This window comes from Protopterus annectens, chromosome 10.part0 (assembly GCF_019279795.1).
Source record: "Protopterus annectens isolate FY-2018-M chromosome 10.part0, PAN1.0, whole genome shotgun sequence".
Classification (NCBI taxonomy): Eukaryota; Metazoa; Chordata; order Ceratodontiformes; family Protopteridae; genus Protopterus; species Protopterus annectens.
The window spans coordinates 1,478,578,018-1,478,598,114 of record NC_056744.1 but is presented as its reverse complement, the minus strand read 5'-3'; the positions used below and the strand labels follow the sequence as shown (position 1 = coordinate 1,478,598,114).

Here is a 20,097-nt window from a genome sequence, read left to right as displayed (position 1 = left end):
CAGGACTGGAGACAACCATGTGGGTCTTGTAGACTGGAGGGATCCAGACAGACTGCACACTTGTAGCCAGGATTGCTGAGGTAGCTGCTTCAGGTAGGGAACTACCCTGTAGCAGTGAGACTGAAGGTGAACCAGAGCTGCTGGTGGGTAATGATGTTCCCTTGGACAGAGTGACTTCAAGGGCAGAGGTGAGCAGTAGTACCCGGGCTGACAGTGAGGCACCACTGTCAGAGGATACCAGACTTCCTGTGGAACAGGAGCTGGGAAGGGTTACAAAGAGAGAGTTGAGACAGGCTTAGCTATCAGACTCTACATTACAAGGCTTGAGGGAGACAGCTAGGGAGGCACCTGATTCTTAAGAAAAGGAGGACTCTCTATACTGGGACAAATGGGTACTGTATAAAGAGTGGACCCCTGATGGAGGGCTAGAGGGTGAGAGAATACAGCAGTTGGTAGTGCCCACAGCCTATCATCTGGGACTTCTATCTATAGCCCATGACATTACCTTTGCTATAGCCCATGACATTCCCTTTGCAGGTCATATGGGCATAAAGTGTACAAAGAGATGTATTATGCAGAACATTTATTAGCCTAGAATTTCCAGGGATGTAACAGGGTACTGCATGACCTGTGAACAGTGCCAAAACGTAGGCAAGGCAGGAGACAAGGTCAAAGCACCTTTGGCTCTTTTGATTGTGATTGGGGAACCATTTCAGAGGATAGCTATGAATATTGTGGAGCCTCTGAGTACCCCAAGTTCCACAGTGAAGAAGTATATCCTAGTGGTAGTAGATTACGCTACCAGATACCCTGAGGTGGTGGCCCTGTCCTCTGTCCTCTATTGAGGAAGAAAAGGTGGCAAATGCTTTGTTAGAGATCATCAGCAGGATAGGATTCTCAAAGCAGATACTGACTGACAGAGGAGCCAATTTCATGTCAGACCTGCTGGCTTGTCTGAGGGAGCACTATGGGGTGCAGCACCTAAAGACCACCCCCAGACTAATGGTCTTGTGGAGAGGTTAGACTCTACGCTAAAGACCATGCTACAGGCATTTGCATACCAGTTCAAGAGTCAGTGGGACAAATATTTGACCCATCTGTTGTTTGCTTACAGAGAGGTGCTCCAGGAATCCACAGGTTTTTCACCCTTTGAGTTGCTTTATGGGCATAGGGTGAGGGGACCTCTAGATTAGATTCATGATGAGTGGGAGAGTGAGTGTGAATCCCACAAGGTGGCTGTTGTGGTATATGTCCTAAACTTCAGGACACGACTCAAGGTACTCATGGGCTTGTCCCAGGAGAACCTGGCAGATGCCCAACAGCAGAAAAAGGTCTGGAATGACAGGAATGCTTGAACTAGAAAGTATGCAATGGGGCAGCAGGTTATGGTTCTCAATCCTGTCAGGCACAACAAGCTGCAAGCAGGGAAGTAACCTTCAAAGGTGCTAAAGAAGGTCAGTGATATTAACTACATGGTAGAACTGCTAGGCAGGAGGCAGGGGCAGAAACTGTACCATGTTAATATAATGAAACCTTACAATGACAGGGTGGCCCTGGTGTTGAGTATTTGGATTGTATGGCAGGAGGAGTCTGAAGGGGATCTGGTGACTGATGTCCTCAGTTAGACTTGGACTGACATCTCAGAGGAAGGGGTAACAATATCCCAACAGCTATCCTTTATACAGGTTTGAGAAACCTGAGCAGTGTTACAGGAGTTTCTGGGCATTTTGACTGGAAAATCTGGGTGTTCCCAACTGGTGCAGCACCATGTGGATACAGGACCCCAAAGGCCTATCAAGCAGGCCCCTTATAGGGTACCTGGGAGAGTCAAACAGACTCTGAGGGAAGAGATACAGGAAATGTTGAAACTGGGAGTCATTCAGGAGCCTAGCATTCCATAGCCCCCCCCCAAGTGGTGCTGGTACCAAAGAAGGATGGCAACACCAGATTTTGTGTGGACTACAGGAGAGTAAATAGTCACACAGAGTCAGATGCTTACTCTCATGCCTAGGACAGATGAAGCCCTAGAGCAGCTGGGTGGGGCTAAGCATCTTACCACTATTAATCTTACCAAGGGCTACTGGCAGGTACCTTTGACTCCCAATGCTAGACAGAAGTCGGCCTTCATGACGTCTTTCAGTTGTATGAGTTCACAAGGATGCCCTTTGAGATGAAAAATGCCCCAGTGCCTTTCCAGAGGCTGGTAGATTGTATCCTAGCAGAAGCAGGATATACTGCCCTTGCTTACCTGGCTGATATTGCCATCTACAGACATTCCTGTTGAAAGCACCTTCAGCATGTCAGAGAGGTGCTGCACAGACTACAGAGGGCAGGGTTGACCATTAAGCCTAGTAATTGTCAGGTGGGTATGGTAGAGTCTCATACCTGGGACATCGAGTGGGGAGTTGTAAGATCAGGCTAGAACCTGCCAAAGTAGAAGTCATTCAGGCATGGTCTGCCCCTGATACCAAAAAGCAGGTGAGGGCATTCTTAGGGAATAGCAAGGTACTACAGAAAGTTTGTTCCTATTTATAGTACTATAGTTGTTCCCCTCACAATCCTGACAAGGACAAACAGGCTAAATAAGGTAGTGTGGACCCCAGAATGTGAGCAGGCATTCCAGAAGCTTAAAGGAGCATTAGGAGGACTCCCCCCCATGTATTAGCCAGTCCAGATTACAGCAAAGAATTTGTTGTGCAGGTGGAAGCTTCAAACCATGGGGTGGGGGCTGTACTCAGCCAGGTTTCCTCAGAGGGAGATGAGCACCCAGTGGTATATCTCAGCTGAGGGATCCAACCCAGGGAAGAATGATATGCAGCTGTAAAAAGGGAAGGAAATTCACTGTAGTTACAGACCATGATCCCTTAACATGGCTACAGTGAATCAACCGGCAAAATGCCAAGTTACTAGGGTGGAGCCTGTGGTTGCAGCCATATGATATGATAGTGCAGCAATGCTGTGGGGTTAGCCATGCCAACGCAGATGGGTTCCGAAGACAGGGAATGGGGTAATGTGTTCCCAAATAGGCTCATTCCTTTCAAGCAACATTCCTCAAGGGTCAATTGAAAAACTATCTTGAGTCTTCCAAGAGGGGGAAGAAATGTGATGAAAGGAGATACTGCCAGCACAGCTAGTTGGAATTTTTTAAATAATTGTATGTCATTTTTGAATATTAACATGATTTATAAAGATTATTCTGTTCCAACTGTATTAGAACTGTATGTCATGTGTATATCAAACTAGTTTGTATAGACGTGTTGAAAAGGTTATATAAAGTGTTTGTGTTTGGAATAAATCCACAGTGTGCTCCACTGGAGAGGACAGAAATGTACATACACTATTGTAACCAGTGCTTTTTTTTTGTAAACAAAGAGGTGGCGGTATGCATATGTTGCATTTGGGTCAACCCCCCCCCCCAGCCCCCATGCAGCCATTCCAGTGTCCCATTATTTGGCTATTTCTCCCCAGTTGCCATAAACACTGTTCAAAACTCTCAGTGTGCATACTGATTTCTGCTTTACTTCTACAATAATTACAGATATTGGGAATTAATTTAAAACTTTTATTTCATATATACCAGCAGCTCAAATACTGATAGACATTTGGTAAACAAAGCAATACAGTCTCACTATGAAAATAGACTTAGCATTACAACTTCTGTAACTTTGAAACTCACATTCATTGAAACAGCATTGAAACCTACATTCAAAGAAAATGCATCTGGCCAGTGGCAGATTAAGTTTATCTTTGGGCTGTTTTCAAATCATAGACCCCTTGCACCTATTTTTAGGATCATGCAATATTTCTTTGATTCACCTTCCTGATTGTATTAAATTATAATATATAATAATTAAATTATATCCCTTATATAATACACCACTTGTTAGAGCATGTTTTAAATTTATAGCCAGTAAGCAAAGAAACAAAACATATGAACCAATAATGCCAAAACTGGCCAATTCAGAACATTTTAACCATAAAAGGCCACTCAAACTTCTGTCATTACAACCCACCAATATCAATCAATATGCACAGTCTCTGCAAGAGTAAAAGTCATCTGAATAATTCCCCAACTAATGAAAAGGTTGCTACTAGCAAAAAAACTTTATATTTAAATATTTCATATACAAATTCACTGCCTGCTGCCTGCTGCCCTTGAAGAATAAATTGCCTATGTTACATTAAAAATGATAAGCTGGTAATATTGCAATAGGGAATGGATGGCAAACTAAAACAGGTTCATGGTTACTAGGCATCTTATCCAAAGGAGGACATACTCATGACTGCAGCACCCCCACCCTCTTAAAATCCAACACAGTATCAGCAATCCATCTACATGTTGTGGGAACAGAACCCACAGCCTTCTGCATCAGAACAAACGCATGCTACCTGCTGTGCTACTAAAACTACTTTAAAACTCTAAACACACAACAGTGATACAATTTGCTAAGCAAAACAGTTGCATATTTTGGGTAGAGGATTCAGGCTCCTGTTTCCTGTAGCTAAGGTACAGTGCTTAAGCCTAAGCAAATTACTAACCACCTGCAAACCCTAACGAGGACATTTCACTGTCTCTCTCTCTCACACACACACACACACACACACACACACACACACACACACACACACACACACACACACACACCTCAAACTTTTAATGCAAGAAATCTGGACAAAGTCTAAAATCAATAGGAAAAGATTATAAATATTTCTCTGATGAACTTAGAAAATTGCTAGAATAACAGGATTTGTATCAGTATGAATTTTTCTAAAGGATATGAAGTCTAAACCTCAAATATCTGTCATTATTTAGCAGCATTAATCTTTTTATGAGGAAAAAACAAAAATATGGGGCAAAAATATGGACATTCTACAAAAACCTGGGCAGTTCAGGGGTATGCTACCCACCTCTTTTACACACACCCACACACACACACACACACACACACACACACACACACACACACACACACACACACACACACACACACACCATATATCTCAACCTCTTAGCACAAGAAGTCTGGACAAAGTCTGTCATAATGTGTTTGTGTTTGGAATGCATCCACAGTGTGCTCGACTGGAGAGGACAGAAATGTACATACACTATTGTAACTGTTTAAATGTTTATGTTAACAGAGGAAACCAGAGAGTTAACTTCAGTCCAACAATCTTCAGACAAATATCTGAAATTAAATTGCTTTATAGGCTAGGCCTTAAACACGAAGTCTGTACTGGGAAACTTTCTGTATTGTCTTTAGAGTGAATGAATTACTATTCTTGAAAGCATGAAGAAATGCAATTGTTTTATGACTTCCAGCATCTGCCAAATATCTATGTATTTTTACAGGTAAATGCTAAATGCTGCCATCTGCCATCAATGGTTGTTTTGGTGTGGGAATTAGAATTCAGATGACAAGAAGTGATGTCATTCTCTGAGCTACCCCAGCAGTAATATTTGAGATATTAATTTGAATAGTCGCTTAGTGAGACAGAGCATTCTGTATTCAGTCTTGGACCTGAAAAGAACCATTCACCACATTTGCCTTGCTCTAATAGTAAGTTACTAGGGAATAGTATAATTCTCTTAGATATAGTCATGAGTATATTGAAGCTTAGTTTAAATATTTTTCTTTATCTGAGACTGTCCTGCAATGTTGTTTTAAATATTTCCTGTTGTTTGGAACTCTGATGTCACTGTGAATATATATTTAGTATCGTCTTGTTCTTTTATTATTTATTATTAAATATATTTAAACCTTTCATTGTGGCTGATCTGTGTACAGCTATTTAAGTTTTGAGAGTACTTGCATATCTGTTTGGTGACACTGTGTGGGCCACTCATAATAGCCTTGCTCTTGGTCAAACTACCATTTATATTAATATTAATATTAACAGTACAACTGGTCACCCTTTGTTAACAGCCTTAAAGTAGCTGGTTAGGAGTGACTGGTGGTGGTGAAAACTACCTTATAGTCTAGGCAGAAGGGGGAAAAGCTAGTAAACCTCTGTCAGCCTTTTGCAGGTGTGTGCATGTGTACCTCAACCCTGAAAGGCTGCGTATGTCAGGTACTTGGGCAGGGCCACAAAGCACTGGTTGAACAGCGAGAGTGCTGGAGGTTTTGGATTCAATACTCAGCTGAGCTCTCAGCTCTATAGCTGTGACAGTGGAGAGTCTTACTGGGCATCTGGAGAAGAGGGAGAAACCAGCCCCGGACTGGTGGTATCTGTGTGCTCTTAAGGGAAATTCCACTTAATGCATAGAGCTGCATCTGGAAATACTGTGTGTGTGTATCTGTTATCCTCTCAGTGAATGTTCTCTGCTGTTGCCAGTGGTAAGGATTGAGGCTCCTTGATTAATGATCCAGTGGTGGGTTGCCACAGAGTAAAACTGTGTAATGATAAAACTAAAAAATGAAGCAACATACCTTGAATTTCAGTTTTTGCAAAATCACTTGGATGTTTAACATGAGTATTAGAACTAAGAATTAAATAATTTTTAAAAGAAAGATGTTTCAGAACATGACCAATACACTTCAAATGAGCTATGAAGAAGTTGAAAGCTAAATATGAACTTAAAATAGCCATTAAAACCAAAAATAACTATGCCTATGTATTTAACTGCAATAGGAAGTTAAAAACTAACACCATGTAATGTTTAGAGCTAATCCACACTAATACTTCCCACTCTGACCATAATAAAATAGTTAATATCCTAGCTGACCAATTTAGTGCAAATTTTATTATACCCACACTTATAGCTACTTCAAAAAATCCACACGCCTAGGCACCACATTTAATTACTATGGAACTAGTCCTCTTAGCACTCTTAAAAACTAAGAAAACCTCATCCATGGGTCCCTTAACATACTAAGTTGCCTGATTATCAGTACTGACATATTGCCTATCTGAACCCCTACTTAAACTCTTTAATCTAGGTCTCACAACTGATTACATTCCTGAAGCCTGGAAAAATAGCCTAATGCTTTTATACAAGGGTGGTCCAACCACAGTCCCTGGTAACTACAGACATATTAGTCTCACTAGACTCATATTTAAAGCTATGGAATCTATTATCTCTGGACCTGATCAGTCTAGGCATTTAATATGTCTTATCCCTGAACCCTCCCTAATTTGGCTCTGTATAAGGAAGGTCCTGCCTCTTTAGTCTTTGGTTATGGAGTGCAAAGAGCAAATTTGGACCTAACCAAGGCCTTTGACACAATTCTCCAAGCAGGCATTATTGGCAGACTTGTAAATCTAAAGATAAATCTTCTGCAACATCTCCAACTCATTGTGCTTTTTGACCAGGGCTTAGTACCACATCAGCACTCTCATCATATCTATACACAGTATATTCTGACCTAAGTTAAACTCTCCTTACAGAACCACTACAAAGCTTTTAACACCATCTCACATGATATTCTACTTAAGAGGCTCTCTGACCTAGAACTCAGTCAATCAAGTCAAAATTCTATCAAAAGCCACTCTCTGAGTGAAGTAAACCTGAAAATTGTAAACCTACTTACTGTACATTTTTTGTCAACTCAGTAGCTGTTCCCCAAGTGTCCATTCTTGACCTCAAATTTTAAAATTTTAAATATATTGTGCAATAATATGCATACAGCAGCAATATGTTGATGACTCTACATTAATTACTTCAGTTACTTCAAGTGTCAAACTCCAAGAACTAACTTAGCTTGTAGCCACTAAGTTAGAGGTATAGTCATAACAGCCCACTCGGCTGCTGTGAGCCCCTGCTCTGAGTCTCTTCCACCTACTTCCCTGCCTAACACAGACAATAAATTCAACCTACTGGAAGTGGTTAAGAAGCCAAGTTTATTCTGCCAAGGTCCTGCAAAGCCTACCCCCTGAAAGAATTACCTCTACAGCTTCAAGTGAAATCTTTCCAAACTTCCCTGCTTAACACAGGCAATAAATTCAACCTAGTGGAAGTGGTTTAGAAGCCACGTTTATTCTGCCAAGGTCCTGCAAAGCCTACCCCCTGAAAGAATTACCTCTACAGCTTCAAGTGAAATCTTTCCAAAGTATGTCTGTATACTCTTGAGATGTGTTAAACTTAAACGCTATTCCCAAAACCCTGCCAGGTGGTTAGAACTCACTGTAATTCAGACTCTGCAGCAGTCACCCTTCCCTTTCCTCTATACCCACTTATCTAACTTTTTATGCCCTTCCCAAGGTCACGATAAAACCACAGTTCATAGGCTTCCCAGCCACTGACTCTGTAAGGAACCTTGCTTTACCTACAAAGTTTGGCCACTAGAGGGCGGACTGAATCCATCTATTATCCCCTGCCTTACTATCAGCTCCTAATCGACCATCCACAGCATTGTGCTTTTTACTTTTACCTACTACCCCTCTCCCCCACAACCATATTTGCTTCCCCACCTCTAGTCCTCTTAGCCTATATTCTCTGTGCACACTGGCCTACTTGCCCAACTATCTACACAGTTGATTGTTCCCAACCCAACCTGTCCTGAAACTCACCTTTCTTTGCTCTACCCACTCCGTTCGCCCTGCGGGCTCACGCCACTCTCCTACCCTGCCGCCAATTCTCACCCGCCCCCAGTACTCCTAGATTTATATTCACCAAATATCACCCTCTCCTTAATCCCCAACCCCACACATCACAACCGATTAACCAAACACAATCTATTTTTATACCCAACCCCACACTCCCTTACCCACCACTCCCCCATACCTCACTCTCTTGCATCTCCCCACACACTCTCCCTAACACCAACAGTATTTACCCCATAATGTCTCCACTAACTCCCATCTTATCTCCAAAACTTATACCATTCTGCTACCTGATACCCCTACTTGTCATACTTTATCTCCTCACCTCCTATGAACACTGCCTACCTACTTCTCAATATCCTACATCCAGTACCACTGCTAGCTTCCACCACCACTATCCCACACCATTACAACCCCACCTTTTCTCTAATTCTACTACCCCAAAACCTCTTCATCCCCTAAGAGCTACCTACATTAACCCTAGCACTAAATACTATCATCAAATCCTACTAAAAATCCACAAACTAGTAAGGAAGTCACAACCAACATTTATAGCAGATGGGGATATCCACCCTAACCCAGGCCCAACCTTACCTGATACCACTAGCTCCACAAATATCACTGTCTCCAATCTAGAAAGCTCATACAATGCCCCTAATTCACTACTAGTCTGTCACCTAAACATCAGAAGTATAAATAATAAGATTCACTATATACATGCCCTTCTGGACATGCACTCCCCTGACCTATTATGTCTTACCGAAACCTGGCTCAAACCCTCTATCCCTGATAATGAAATTATACCCCCCGAGCTACAATATAATAAGACTTGACTGGCAAGGCAGGAAAGGTGGTGGAGTAGCCATCATGTACAAATGCACTCTACAAGTATCCACTATCTCTATCCCACAATGCCTGACAACTAGGAATTCTGAAACACTCAAAATAAATGTCCAGCTTAACAAAGTCAAAGCTATTAACATAGAATGTATCTACATTCCCCCAGGTGACAACATAGTGACCTTAGAAAGTACCCTCCAATGGCTATCCACTACCCACCCCCAAGAAACTATTATTCTAGAAGACTTCAATATCGATTGGAAAACCTGTTCATCAAACTTCCCCAACACCCACATTAACTTAAATGGCTTCTCAAAAATTATAACTTCCCCTACCAGAATCAATAAGCCCAACAATAAAGAAAGCATCCTAGACTGGATACTAATAAACAACAAACCCCAGTTATATAAATCAGGCACCCTGCCGGACGACATGAGTGACCACTTCCTAACCTATATAATCAGAAAAAGGAATGACATGCCTCAGCAAAATACCCTTAAAATCATTAGAAACACAAAAAACTTTAACCTCACTAAATTCCAGACCGAACTTAAGTCATGCAATTGGTGCAAACTAAAGCTACTTCCCCTTGATGAAGCAGTCTCACACTTCAATGTTACATTCCTAGCCATCTTAGACAGGCATGCTCCCAAAAGAAATATCAGAACCAAAATCAAAACAGCTCCATGGCTAACCAAAGGTACTAAACAAAAGCTAACTGCTAGGAATGCAGCATGGACCTCCTGGAGATCCACCAAATCCTGTCAGGACCACATTAGATACAAACAACTGAGAAACGAGGCAAAAAAATCCACTATGCCAGACAAACAAACCTACTATTTCAACTTACAGAAAAAGCACGAAAATCAACCACAAAAATTCTGGTCAGGCCTTAATCAATTGCTCCATTCAGGTAAATCCACAACCCCCACCCCTTCAACTACCTTACATCTACCCCCTAAAAGTGTAGCAGAGGCCTTCAATACTTTCTTTACAGAAACAGTTCAGTCCCTAGCTAATAACCTACCTTCCACCTCCTCAAACATCACCTCACCCACTGCTGATAATTTACTTCCCTTCAAATTTGATCCAATCCCCACAAACTATATTAAATCCCTACTTAAGAAACTCAAACCCACCACCCTTGCAGACTTACTCCCTGAAGAATGTCTACAAAATGCTGCTAATGAAATAGGATACCCTATCTCCATCTTAATCAATCGTAATATCCGTGAATCCTATGTCCCCTCCTTCTGGAAAATCTCCCACATTATTCCACTTCACAAAGGGGGCAACTCCACTGAACTCTCAAACTATAGAACTATAGCCATCCTATCTCCTTTAGCCAAAATAATGGAAAAATGTATACATAAGCAAATTCTGACTCAGCTTATCCATAACAATCTCCTAGCCCCATCCCAGCATGGATTTAGTCCTGCCCATAGTACCACAACAGCACTTCTCTCCTTCTCCCACACAATAAATCAAAACCGTAATCACAACATCCTCTCCTCTGCCCTCCTTCTCGACCTATCCAAAGCATTCGATATGGTGAATCACCACCTACTCCTACACACACTAAAATCATTCAGCCTAAACAACCTAGTAATCAACTGGTTCCACTCTTACCTGCAAGGCAGATAACAAGCAGTATTATGGAAAACACTCTATCCCCCTTTTTCCAATCACCCTTGGTGTCCCCCAAGGATCCATATTAGGCCCCCTCCTTTTCTCCATATTCATCAATGACCTACCCAAAGTCATCCCAGAGGCAACCTGTATTCAGTATGCAGATGACTCTACCCTTATCTCTTCTGCCACCACCCCCTCAGAACTACAATCCCTATCCCAAATCGCCTTCAACAAAGTAGAGGACTGGCTCAATAATCACCGTCTCCTATTGAATCCAAACAAAACCAAACTACTACTTTTCTCCCCCACCCGTAAATTCACATCATCAAATATTACGATCTCATCCAACAATGGCACCATAATCTCTCCAGACCCATCCACAAAACTTCTTGGTGTAATAATAGATAATAACCTAACGTTTGCCACTCATATAGACAAAATTATTAAAACAGTTAAAACAGTTAACAAAAAACTAGGCTCCTTGTATAGGATTAAACCATTCCTAACCCCACCTGCCAGAACAGCCATATTTCATACACATCTCCTATCAACACTGCTCTATGCCTCACCCATCTTCGTAAACCTACGGAAATCAAACCTAAACAAATTAGCTAGCTGCTATAACAATATAGCTAGATTTGCCACAGTCACAGCCTACAGAACCTATCACTGTCTAAATCTTCAAACACTAGACTGGCTAGAACTACCCAATCAACTCCAGTACAGCCAACTCATAGTTATTCATAAAATCCTCTACTAACCTAACAGTACACCCATTCTGACGAATATTATCACCCCCTACAGCAACCTAGCATCCCTCCGCTCATACAACAAAATGCAAGTGCAATCTGCCAAAGCCAACAACTCAGCCGGAGAATCATTATTCTCCAACTTTGCTGGCACAAAAATGGAACATGCTCCCTCCAGATCTTAACACTATAGCCTCCTTACCCCAATTCAAAATATCCCTAAAGAATCACCTAAACAAGCATTGGCTATGTCCATGTCTAAACCCAGGCTAACCCAATATACATATAACTCCAGTAGGTAAACTATGCAATATAAACAACTTTCTTATCCTATATGAATAAACTTTCTAAACCAAACCCACCCAGACTATTTATACTTCTCACTAACTAAATCTAACCTAACTTGCTATCCTAACCATTCTCATACCTTGTTTTTAACTCTTCTATAACAACCTGTTATCCTAGGTATTCCAAGCACGTTTTTAACCCTTCTACATCTAATTTCCAATAACTCCCCTTCTTAACTAACCACCTTTTTTCTTCTGGTTGTCATTCATGACATCAGTCTAGGTACCATGCCATTCTATACACTCACATTCTGTCCAATAATTTCTGTACATATTTCATACTATAAACCTAAAAAGATCTTAAACTTCAATGTAACCATGTATACATATAATCACCTTTTTAAAATTTTACATTGTTTTCAATGTAACCATGAATATTGATTGCCATCTTTTGTACATGTGGAGCTTTTCTCCCCGGGTCTCCGCTGAAAATGGACATGAATCCAGTTGGACTCTCCCGGTTAACAAATGTAAAATAAAAATAAAACAAATAAAAATAAAATAACCTTCCAATTAATTCTATATACCAATAAAATTAAACTATGCTGTTTACCCAAATGCCAACTTCAAAAGTACTCCTGACATCCCTAGTGCTTCAAAGAACTAAACAACTCTTGAATATGTTTAACAAATACAACTTCATGAAATGATCACTGATCATAAACTAAAAGTTGATTACCTTGTCATAACACTAATCAAAAACTAGGAAATGTATACAAAATCAAGACATATCTCTCTCCTCATAATCTGAATATCAGTCTGTCCAAACTCTACTCCTTCCAACTGCTTTAATGCCTCCCCATACTAAATAACATTCAAAAATGTTAATTTATAAATTTAATAAGTGCTACAGTAATACTGCCAAGTCTTTCCACACACCTTTCTAATAAAGCAGTCCAGTTCCTCACACGCCAAGTACCATCATTAGAACTTCAGCACATTCTGACTTTTCATCAACACAAAACAGCCTGTAGCATTCTATATAAGCCAAATAAATGCACAGCGGCCTTATATCTGAACAGGAAATATATAGGTTCATAGTTTAGTACTAAGCTAACTGCCCTTGCGAGCCATTTTAAGCTTGGCCAATTATTCCTTGTGAGACTCAAACCCTGCACCTTCTGTTCATAAGGCAAACACCTTAGCCATTAAGCCACTCTCCCAACCCAAGAGAGAACTCAAGACAGCTTCAAGCCCCACACCAAATCAAATACTCAAAAAAAGAAAAGAAAATTACGTTGGTATCTACCTTTACTCATTTCATGTAACCAAACTATGGAACTCGATTCTTCCAGACCTAACAGGAGAATCAAATCACTTTATTATTTTTTTCCACAAAAATGAAAAACATACCTATATGTTTCATGGATATGCTCCTTTATAATCTGAAAGTCAACCACATTCTTATTGCTTTTCTTATACCCATCCATAATCTCCATTCCACAAAATTTCCTTTCATTTTTATTTCTATTATTATACTTTCAATTCTCCTTAACCTCCATTTCCTAGCCATTCCCCTATAGAATTCTTTTACTCCCATTTATCCTCTGCTTCTTCCTTGGATCTCAAATTATTTATTTTTCATTCTTTAGTGCAGAGCATGAATGTAACAAACACTTATTTTATACTAATATCACCACTCAATACTTACTGTATTCATTTTCTCTTTGTCTACCTCTAATTTTAAATCAAAGACTCTGCAGAAAATGAGCTCTGAGCCCAATCAGACCATCTCAATTGACAAAAGTAAATAAAATAAATACAAATAAATAAATATTACTATACTGGAAGCCTCATAGAAAGGAACTTTTCCATCTCAGAAACAGGAAATGCAGAATGAAGGAATCTGAAAGAGGCAGAAGTAACAGTTGTTGTGACTGTTGTTATGTGCTCAGTAAAACATGATCGGTTACTGTGGTCTTGGTATCAGATTAGCATTCTGAATGGTGGCAGAATAGTGGTAACAGGGTAATAGCAGTGGGCAGGTATTAGTAGTCTCTCCTGGGAAATAATCTGAGCACATATGTGTAAGAAACAGCTTCAATAAGTCTCAGTAACTGAGAACTAAATTGGATTCAGAAATGTATTCTTTAAGATGTTACAGATGGAAAGAGGAGCTAACTGACATGTTGTCTTCAGTTAAAAAATGTAATGGTATCCTTTCAACTTCAAGTTCTACTATTATTATGCTATCAGAATTCCTTTACGACTTCTATCAGTCCAGGTCATACAACTCCCTGTGGTGATTGTAATTTTTGTAACTATATTGAGACACAAGATAAATTTTGTCATCCGGACACACACAGGGAATTCATATTTCATGCTGATGCGACATGTAGAACCTCGAATGTGGTCTATTTGGCAGAGTGTCAGCTATGCCACTGTTTTTATGATGGAAAGACAAATAGACCATTTAAAGATAGGATTCGAGAACATCTCTATAGCATCAGGAGACAGGCTGATAATAATGCACTCGCAAAACATGTCAGCAGGTATGGTGATAAGCATCATTTTTTATTTAGGGCTATAGAGGTTATTATTCCTAGTATTCAAAAAGGTGACATTAGGAACCATACTGAGTATAGAGAGAATAAATGGATTATAGCACTTAGGGCAGATAGGGGAAGTGGCTTAAATGAGAAGGCCTCTATTAAACCTCATTTAAAAAAAAGAAGAATAAGGAAGTGAGGTGTTTATGTAAATGTTCATGTTTACTAACATATATAACATATATATCTGTACATACTAACATATATATCAGTACATGCACATCTATATATTGATATTATTATTAATGTAAATGTACAGGATATGCACACCTATATACCCCCATATAGCTTATTATTGCCCTTGTGCTTAGATTCTGCATACTTATGGTGTACTATACCACTATGTATTTACTTAGATATTTACAGAAATGTTTTTTATGGGAACAGCTATAAGAGCCCTTTATATTGTTTAGTGTAATTTGTTTAAGAGAATACAGTAGCTTCATTGCTAGTTAATAATTGTTGTATAGGATATATACATCTTTACATCCTCATATTGTTTACTACTGCCATTGTCTTTAGATCTTGTCTATTCATGGTGTATCATGTCATTTTGCATTTGGGTAGATATTCATAGGAATGTCTTCTACGGTAATAGGTATAAGAACTTTTTTAGTGTCACAACTTTTTTAGTGTTATTTCTTTAAGAGAACATAGTAGTTAACAATTGCTTGGATTTTGATTGGACCATTAGATTTTGAATTGTTTAAAATGAACTCAGTTCTATGGTGCTGTTATATGGTCTGATGAAGCTGATTTAGTGAAAGCGCTTACCGTGTGCACTTTTATTGAATAAAGTATATGTTTTTAAACTATTTGGGATATCTTGGTTGCTTCGTTGAACTGCGTTGGCATTCTCATTGTGATTATTACTCTATACAACGGAGCATCTATCTTGTGTGTGCCTTATCATTGTGATTATTACTCTATACAACGGAGCATCTATCTTGTGTGTGCCTTATCATTGTGATTATTACTCTATACAACGGAGCATCTATCTTGTGTGTGCCTTATCATTGTGATTATTACTCTATACAACGGAGCATCTATCTTGTGTGTGCCTTATCATTGTGATTATTACTCTATACAACGGAGCATCTATCTTGTGTGTGCCTTGCTACTCTTCTTTTTTATATCATAATGTAATGATAACTGGCTTATTAAAAGAGTGATCAGTAACTGAGGCATTGCTAACAGATTAAGAATTTGATATGAGGCGCATGCTGTGAATACAGAGAAGTCCTGTCAGGGGAAATTATAAGTAGCTCTTCCTGGGAAATACAGTAAGTATGTATGTGTATAAAACAGTTTGGTTATGTCTCAATTCACTGTTAGTGAGTTGGCATTACAATGCACTGGGCTTAGAGTAACACTAGTAAAATCCATAGAGGTCATTCGTTACAACACTACTGTGGAGTAATGTAAAACTTATTTGCTTTTAACAGGTGCTGGTCAAAGCTCAAAGCAGTTAGTACACATTTGCTATATGTTCTAAGTCCAGTCATTGTCTTTCATACATATTTGGATGGCAGTGGTACAGATTTCCATTTGGTATCCCTCTCAACTGCACAGATTTTAGCAGAATGTCCAGATTTTCGCCTCATATTTTTCATCTGTTTTTCATAAAATTATATTTTTTCGGCAAATTAGATGGAAATCATTAAAGACTGAACTTAGAAAATAACAACAGACATTTGAGTTTCAGACTTCATATTCTTCAGAAAATTCATGCTAATGCAAAACCTGTTATTCTATCAACATTCTAAGTTTGTAACAGCAATATTTAAAAACTGACCATATTTTTGGGCCTTTATCCCACTTTTATTTATGACTTTTTCCAGAATTCTTGCTCTAAGAGGCTTAACTGTATGGTATCCCCTCACACAAGCAACACTTATAGTGCTAAAAAGGAATGTGCATTGTTCACAAATAATGTTACACCTGCAAATCATAAAGATGAAAGATGACCTGGAAATGTTCTATTTGTTAAAGGATATGGCTGGAAAGTAGAAACAGATTTTTATGGCAGTTATTTGATAATTTCAGACTATGGTCATCTCTTAATATTACACAAGTAACCCGGCAAACTGCAGCAAGGGTAGTCCTAGTAGATTGACACGGACAAGTCTAACGTTCAAACAGTTTATTACAACTTGCAACGTTTTCGTTGCTCTTGCAACTTCTTCAGAAAAATCAAAATCAGTATGAAAAATATTTTACAACAGCAATACTGGTTTTAAAAGCTCGTGTGGCTGTCATAGCCAATCAGTTCGTCTAATATAATACATATTAATGAACATTCTCCCTAAGTTAACCCTATAGTTACATTTCTCTATTAAAAACCTACAAATCACCCTATTCAAGTTCTATTACAGATACCGAATATCAATTACAATTCATAGCTTGTAGTTATTCCTAACGTTAAAGGTACTCTCTCAAAAAAGTAAATAAAATGAAATAAAAATAAAATAAATAGTTGAATACATTTCCTTAAATATTTGTTAAAATCTATAAACAAATGCCTATCTATAATTAATTCATTTATAATCTCATATAGCTTTTAAGTTTCAACCAACAAGAAATACTACAGTGGTCATTCAGACCAGGGAATGTGCAAGCATTTAGTTTTAGTTGCCATACTAATTCAGCACATTCAAGTGTTAAAGATGTTGGACCGCCTCTAATGTTTTCAGTTACTTGGTCGATAGCTGTAAATGAAAAAGTATGACCAGGACACTGTTCAAAGTGCCTTGCTAGGGCATTTTCCTTCTTATTTTTAGAGATAGCGTATGTATGTTCATAAACTCTGTCTCTAAATCTGTGGTTCGTCTTACCTATATAGTAAGCGGGACAGATATTACACTGTGCTAAATAAATAATACTTTTAGAATTACAGTCAAGTCTTTGTTTTATCAAAAATTGTGTTGGTATTTTGTTGACTGTGAATTAATTCATAGATTTAATCTTCTTACACATATTGCACATTCCACACTGGAAGCACCCTTTAGTTTTATTGCTAAAAGTTATAGCTTTGTTTTCTAATGTCTTTTTCAAGTTTATTCCCTTCTTGAAGATGACTTGAAATCTAGTACCTAGTCTAGTCCATAGGTTAAAGTCTCTCCCCAATAGTTGCCAGTTCTTAATTAATATTGATACTATAGCATCACTGTCTTTATTGAAAGTTGTTATAAAGCTAATGTCAGCCTTCACTTTACTTTTAGTTGGTGTTACCAAAGGTATTATCGTAGCTCTTTCCCTCATTACTGAATTTTCTAAGTGTGCCATGTCCATCAGTCATCTTCAAGAAGGGAATAAACTTGAAAAAGACATTAGAAAACAAAGCTATAACTTTTAGCAATAAAACTAAAGGGTGCTTCCAGTGTGGAATGTGCAATATGTGTAAGAACATTAAATCTATGAATAAATTCACAGTCAACAAAATACCAACACAATTTTTGATAAAACAAAGACTTGACTGTAATTCTAAAAGTATTATTTATTTAGCACAGTGTAATATCTGTCCCGCTTACTATATAGGTAAGACGGACCGCAGATTTAGAGACAGAGTTTATGAACATACATACGCTATCTCTAAAAATAAGAAGGAAAACGCCCTAGCAAGGCACTTTGAACAGTGTCCTGGTCATACTTTTTCATTTACAGCTATCGACCAAGTAACTGAAAACATTAGAGGCGGTCCAACATCTTTAACACTTGAATGTGCTGAATTAGTATGGCAACTAAAACTAAATGCTTGCACATTCCCTGGTCTGAATGACCACTGTAGTATTTCTTGTTGGTTGAAACTTAAAAGCTATATGAGATTATAAATGAATTAATTATAGATAGGCATTTGTTTATAGATTTTAACAAATATTTAAGGAAATGTATTCAACTATTTATTTTATTTTTATTTCATTTTATTTACTTTTTTGAGAGAGTACCTTTAACGTTAGGAATAACTACAAGCTATGAATTGTAATTGATATTCGGTATCTGTAATAGAACTCTAATAAGGTGATTTGTAGGTTTTTAATAGAGAAATGTAACTATAGGGTTAACTTAGGGAGAATGTTCATTAATATGTATTATATTAGACAAACTGATTGGCTATGACAGCCACACGAGCTTTTAAAAACAGTATTGCTGTTGTAAAATATTTTTCATACTGATTTTGATTTTTCTGAAGAAGTTGCAAGAGCAACGAAAACGTTGCAAGTTGTAATAAACTGTTTGAACGTTAGACTTGTCCGTGTCGATCTACTAGGACTACCCTTGCTGCAGTTTGCCGGGTTACTTGTGTTTTTTGAGAGTATTTCAGTTTTCCTCGTGTTTGTGATCTCTTAATATTACTTATCTAGTAAATTCATCTTTGGTATATCTAATAAATCTTTGTGTTGCAACGTGTTAATAAGTGATACAGAACACCTGGATTTTTTATGTGAACTTAGGACATCTAATGAAGTTACAAGTAGAAAAAATGTCAATCTGTTGTACATTTAAATAAATGGCATATATCTGAGTAAAGTTACTTTGAAAAAAATGCAGATTTATTTTTCAGATGCTGAAAATCAGTCTTGTCATACTCAGCCTGTTATGTAACCTTAAAAACTGTGATGTCTGACTGCTACATATGCTTACAGACAGAGGGGAAAGACAATGATGGAGACCATCTCATTCAACAGCATATTTAAAACAACCAGATGAAATGTTATTCAGTGAGACAATATATCAGGCTAGGACAATGGTGGCAAGTTAGAACATTCTGGGGATACCATCACATTAGTGTTTAGTTGTAGTCCAAAATAAACCAAAACAGAGCAATTTTTGCAGTGTTATTCAGCTCAGTAGTCATATTAGCAGCAGGACATGGAAAAAATCGGATAGATAAGGACATGAACAGCTTACCCGTAGGAGCTTTACAGGATCTTCCAGCTGCAGTGTTAACTGAATATCAGTTAGTTGATCCTGAATGATACAGTGTTTGACGTTTATATCCTTCAGGTTATCCTTCATCTTTCCCAGACTTCCTGCTGTTTCCTTCTTTAGCTGTTCTATCAGACTTTGTTCCTTATCCTGGAGCAGCCTGTGCAGCTTGGCAAATTCTGATGTTATGTGTTGTTCTAATCTCAAAGATTTATTCTAGAAAAAAACAATTGATAGGGTATGAAACTATGAGAAATGTAATGTTTTTTACTGAATTATAAATAGATTTACTCACCTGGAAATCTGATATCATTTGTTGTTGCTGATTTTCAAGTACTTTGGTGCCCTTAAGTTTTAATTCTAGAGGGGATGAGATTTCTTTCAGCTTGTTCTGGAGAAAGGAAGAAACAGTATACCAGCATGCAATGAGAAAGACATCTATTCACTTATGTTACTCTACATCTTGTCAAGCAGAATTTCTCAAACCTACAACATTTCATTACTCACAGCTAT

The 20,097-nt window shown here is 38.4% G+C and overlaps 1 protein-coding gene across 1 annotated transcript in view; it reads right to left on the bottom strand.

Moving 5' to 3' along the window:
• The window catches only part of LOC122813669 (zinc-binding protein A33-like), a 326,949-nt gene that overhangs the window by 147,465 nt on the left and 159,387 nt on the right, over positions 1 to 20,097 (bottom strand). Inside the window, exons 2-3 of the mRNA XM_044086109.1 lie at positions 19,880 to 19,975; positions 19,567 to 19,800 (exon numbers count right to left, since the gene is read on the bottom strand). Of these exons, the coding sequence (XP_043942044.1) occupies positions 19,567 to 19,800; positions 19,880 to 19,975 (330 nt within the window). The remainder of the gene's footprint in view (positions 1 to 19,566; positions 19,801 to 19,879; positions 19,976 to 20,097) is intronic.